The sequence below is a fragment of the Haplochromis burtoni genome, unplaced genomic scaffold, assembly GCF_018398535.1.
Source record: "Haplochromis burtoni strain Fernald_Lab_line unplaced genomic scaffold, NCSU_Asbu1 Contig_113, whole genome shotgun sequence".
Taxonomy (NCBI): domain Eukaryota; kingdom Metazoa; phylum Chordata; class Actinopteri; order Cichliformes; family Cichlidae; genus Haplochromis; species Haplochromis burtoni.
The window spans coordinates 1,415,370-1,419,793 of NW_024582474.1; the positions used below are offsets into that span (position 1 = coordinate 1,415,370).

Sequence of the window (4,424 nt, forward strand, 5' to 3'; positions counted from 1 at the left end):
AATGCTGCAGAATAATCCAGTGAAAACACACTCTTGAGGGGTATCTGTTCAATGCACTGTAAACCAATGTTAGAGTAGAAAACACAGTCCAGCAGACAGAAGAAAACAAAGTAAATTCCAACCAACCGTAGCCCATTGAAGAGTTGCTTGGACTTGTCCAGGAGATAGCAGAAGTCTGTGACAGTCTTCCTTTCACCTAATGGAATATCATCCTCAGTCTCAGCTCCAGTCATGACACTGACTTTTCACACCTGAATTTAAAGAGAAATACAGACCGTATACGGTCGATACTCTATAGACTGATGGTGATGGATTAAAGAAAAACATTTCTGTTACAAAAAAATATTAGTACTCATTGAAACTGATGGAAGCTACATGAAAGTCAGCCAATCAGAACTTGTGACTGACTAAAGAGGAACAATTTAGACCGTTAAAATGAAGCAAAAGATTGTTGTTGTTTTTTTTGTCTTGATTTCCGGAGAAAATTCCTGATACTGTCTATCCTGTAACACTTACATCATGATTTAGTAAACTCCAGTTGTTTTTAAACATCTATAAATAAATTTGATTTGACTTGAAAATAATCTAGTCATATGTAACATGTTGATATGCATGGTTGTACTAATGAACACTGATAATTGGAGTTATCCAAGCGTCTTACTGGTGCCCTACTTACTTATGAATAGAAATAAGAAACTATGGAGGAGGAAATGCATCACATGGTCACCCTTTTTTTAGGTTGACCTGGGATGTCCCATATTTCATTCTCACAGTGGCTGCAGTCTCCAGTTTGCTAAGGATGTACAATCAGGTCAAGGCAGCAGACAGCTAGGGCACAATGTTCAGCTAATGCTCTGCATGTTAAAATCATTTGCAGCTAACGACAATTTTACCGTGCTATAAACATGTCTGGCTATAGCCCCTAAGTTACTGTGCATGTGTGTGGCTCTACATCTGTTTGGCTTTTAAGTAATGCAAATCCATAATTTCAAACTGAAGAGTTAAAAAAGGAATTTTTTTATACATTGAAATTCAATATAAACCTCACCTTAACAGATTTTTCAGATTAATTAAGCACTGCCTAAAAGTATAATTTTCCTGTACTTGTGTGGGCATTTGATGCCATGACGGTGTATGTGGTGAGAAACGGCAATAGCAACAAACAAAGCCCTGTCACATTGAGTAGTTATGTATGTAGCTGCATGTCATGAAATACAGTTAACAGTCCATTAATCCTTTTCTGAGTGGGCGTGCCTGTGGGCGTGTCAGTGTTTGCAGTAGCAGAGTCGGGATGTTAACTGAACTGTTATTATTGCACTGGATTATACCAAGTTATTCCAGAATAGATACAATGACAGTAAAGGGCTATTCTAAGTGTTTCTACATTTCTAATATTATGATTTAGGGCTGGGCCATATTATACCGTTCACGGTAATACCGGTATAATGTTAGGCAACGATAGGAAAATGAAATATCGCGATAGAATGGGAGTAAAACGCGCATGCGCAGTGCCTTTGTTTTCATACGCACATGGCCGATTGTTGAGTGAAACAGATGAACCAGAATTGGTTTGTAAAAATGGTGCAACTTCAGTGATGTGGAACTGGTTTGGTGTTTGTCCGTCAGATACACGACAAAGCACATTTTTTTGCAGAACATGCAAGCGGCCGTCGTTATTGTCGTATTTGTCGGACTAAGATGCTCTTAAATCTGGGAGTAATCTGGGTCCTAAACTCCGTATCTTCAGGTCAAACAACACTGCAGCATCACTGAGAGTTAAAAACTGTCTAAATTCTTTCATCTTTAATAAAACGATCAGCATTGCTGCTTTACCAGGTGTAACTATGAAGTTTAACTTCCAGGCATCCATGAAAACAGAATTTATTACATTTAACGGAGTTAGAAGTTAGCAGGAAGCTAGCGGAAGTTAGCTCGCTAGTTTCGCTAGTTACCTAAGCATGATATAGCATGTTCTGACTGAGAGATTTCTGAAAAAATTCAAACGTACAGCTCTGCTATCACTTCCAACATAAATGAAGACAGGAAACTAAACAGCAGTGACGTTTGTAGGGTTACTGAAGTTGGGCTAGCTGGTATATAATGATGTGCTACGTGATCGCTAGCGACACAGCTATGTTAGCATAACATAAACAGTGAAGCTGGAGGACGAACACTAACACTTTTCCACTTATAAAAGTTAACGTGAAGGTTCCTCATGGTTAGAGACAAATGCAATCGCATGGCAGGATGCTGTAAACGGACCAAACTTCAGTCAGGAGAACAACTGAGATAATCCATCCACAATACGAGGTTAGTCATTAATATACTGCAACAACATGGGAATAGAGCAGCTGCCAGAGAATTCAACATTAATGAATCAATGGTACAGAAGTGGAGGAAGCAAGAAGAATGAGTTTAATAAAGTTTGATTTATCTGACTGCTTTGTTTCGCTTAATGTGCCTTATAATCCCGTGCACCTTATGGTCCGAAAAATACGTACTGCACACTGCAGTTTAATGTTGCAAAGCACCTCTTTTTAACTTCAGTGGATATTATACATGGTTATGCTCAGGATATGTCAGCCCATTTCTACTGGAAATGCCTTTTGGTTAAACTTTCAGCAAGGAATTTGCATTTGCACTGTTACATTTTTATAAAGCTTTAATGTACATAAAAACCAGCTTCTTGTTTAAGTGAAAATAAATGGAAGGTTGTCTTTTTGCACTAGTAATGTTGTGGAGTTGTATTTTGTCTTGCATCAATTATATCGTCAGTTATATCGTTATTGCAAATTTTCAAATATATATCGTGATAAATATTTTTGGCCATATCGCCCTGCTCTATTATGATTACAGTTTAGTCCAATGCTAGATTAGCAAAGTCTAGAGTTAAGTGAGTTAGTGGGATGGTGACTATCACTGTGCGCAGGAAAACTTGTGAACGGAACTCAAGCTATCTTTACTTAACTTATGTAATGAAGTAAATGAGTGTAATGACGTGGAATGGCACGTCATTACACTCATTTACTTTGGGGTGCTGCTTATATTTTTATTTAAATAAATACGTTTAGGCTATGGTAAAAGTGAGGTTTTTCATGTAAAGATTTTTCAGAATATGCTGCGAACACTTCTGTCTTGTAAGTTAGAGTGCCCTAGCTGCTTCTTAAATAAGACATGCGAAGACGGCACCTTGGTTATTTTTGTATTGTCTAATTATTTCATGAAACTGATGTTCTTTGTATGAAGTGTGTGAAGCCTTATTTTACTTGTAGTACCTAAAACTTATGCTCAGTTTTAAATGAAGGCGAGAAGCTGTGAGAGAAGGTCTGCATGACAATCTCATGCTATACATCATGTGTACCATTGTTTTCTCTCGCTTTCCCTTGTGGCTTACTTATCATGTTAACAGCAGCAGAGTTGGTAAAAACCTGTCTCACCTGTGAACATCTCTTTGTTCCAAACCAACACAACATGCAGCACAAGTAGTATTTGTCACTATGTTTGGAAGAAAGATCTCCAAAAATAACAATGAAGTTTGGAGAATTTTTTTTTTTAAAATTAGGTAAACTGAATACCAATATTATTATCACTGGTAGATGGGTGGCATTCATTTAAATGCAATTCAAATTTCTGTCTTTGCCGGTAAAAATCTGTATCAAAGAGCGTGATTGTGCTATGAGCTCTAATAACATAGCTAATTCCTGATATCTAACATCAGCATCATGAATAAAATCTCAACATAATAAGCATCTGGATATTAAAGATAACAGAGAATACCACATATATGCAGGTGACACTGAGTGCTGGCGGTTGCAGGGCCTTAACCGCCTCTGCTTGTGTAATTGCCATTTGTTCTTACCTGTGCAGCCGGCTAACGGTGACAAACTGTACTATCTTTCACAGAGATGCTTCTCAAAAATCACAGCGAAAGCCTCGACGAGCTCTACTGCTGAAGCGCGACTTTCCTGGCATCTCAGTGCGTGGAAGTGCCACCAGACCGGCTAACGAGTTCCCCCGCAGCGTTGATTGGACTGCTGTCTGTCCGAGCTTGAACGCTGCTCAAAGGCTGTGACAGGCGACGAGAAACAGAAGGCAGGGTGAGGACCGCCGCTGCCACTACTCCACTCCAACTGGCTAGCTATTTCCGGGTCAACTATTTCAAAATAAGAGCTTCACATCGTTACAGTTTTTAATAGCCAAAATTTCAACCAGTAGTAGTATGATCCTATGATTCCTTAATGCCATTTTAGATAATGATTACAAAATACTGGTGGCTCAAAGGTGGAGTGTTTCAATATTAACATTCAATTCAGGCTTAGGTGGCTGGCTTCAGGGTCACCTGATCCAGCCCTAGCTGTAAGCTTTATCAAAAAGGAAAGTTTGAAGTTGAAGAATCGTAAAAAGGAGTAGGGTTGTCTGTGTAT

At 38.7% G+C, this 4,424-nt stretch overlaps 1 protein-coding gene across 2 annotated transcripts in view; it reads right to left on the minus strand.

The window, feature by feature from the left end:
- The window catches only part of scai (suppressor of cancer cell invasion), a 24,298-nt gene extending 20,141 nt beyond the window's left edge, over nt 1-4,157 (minus strand). Inside the window, exons 1-2 of one of the 2 annotated variants that reach the window (XM_005929010.3) lie at nt 3,860-4,157; nt 127-251 (exon numbers count right to left, since the gene is read on the minus strand). In XM_005929010.3, the coding sequence (XP_005929072.1) occupies nt 127-233 (107 nt within the window). In that variant the 5' untranslated portion in view covers nt 234-251; nt 3,860-4,157. Of the gene's footprint in view, nt 1-126; nt 252-3,859 lie in introns of those variants that run through there. The other variant, XM_014335729.2, reaches the window with a different exon arrangement.
- Between the last annotated feature and the right edge of the window lie 267 nt (nt 4,158-4,424).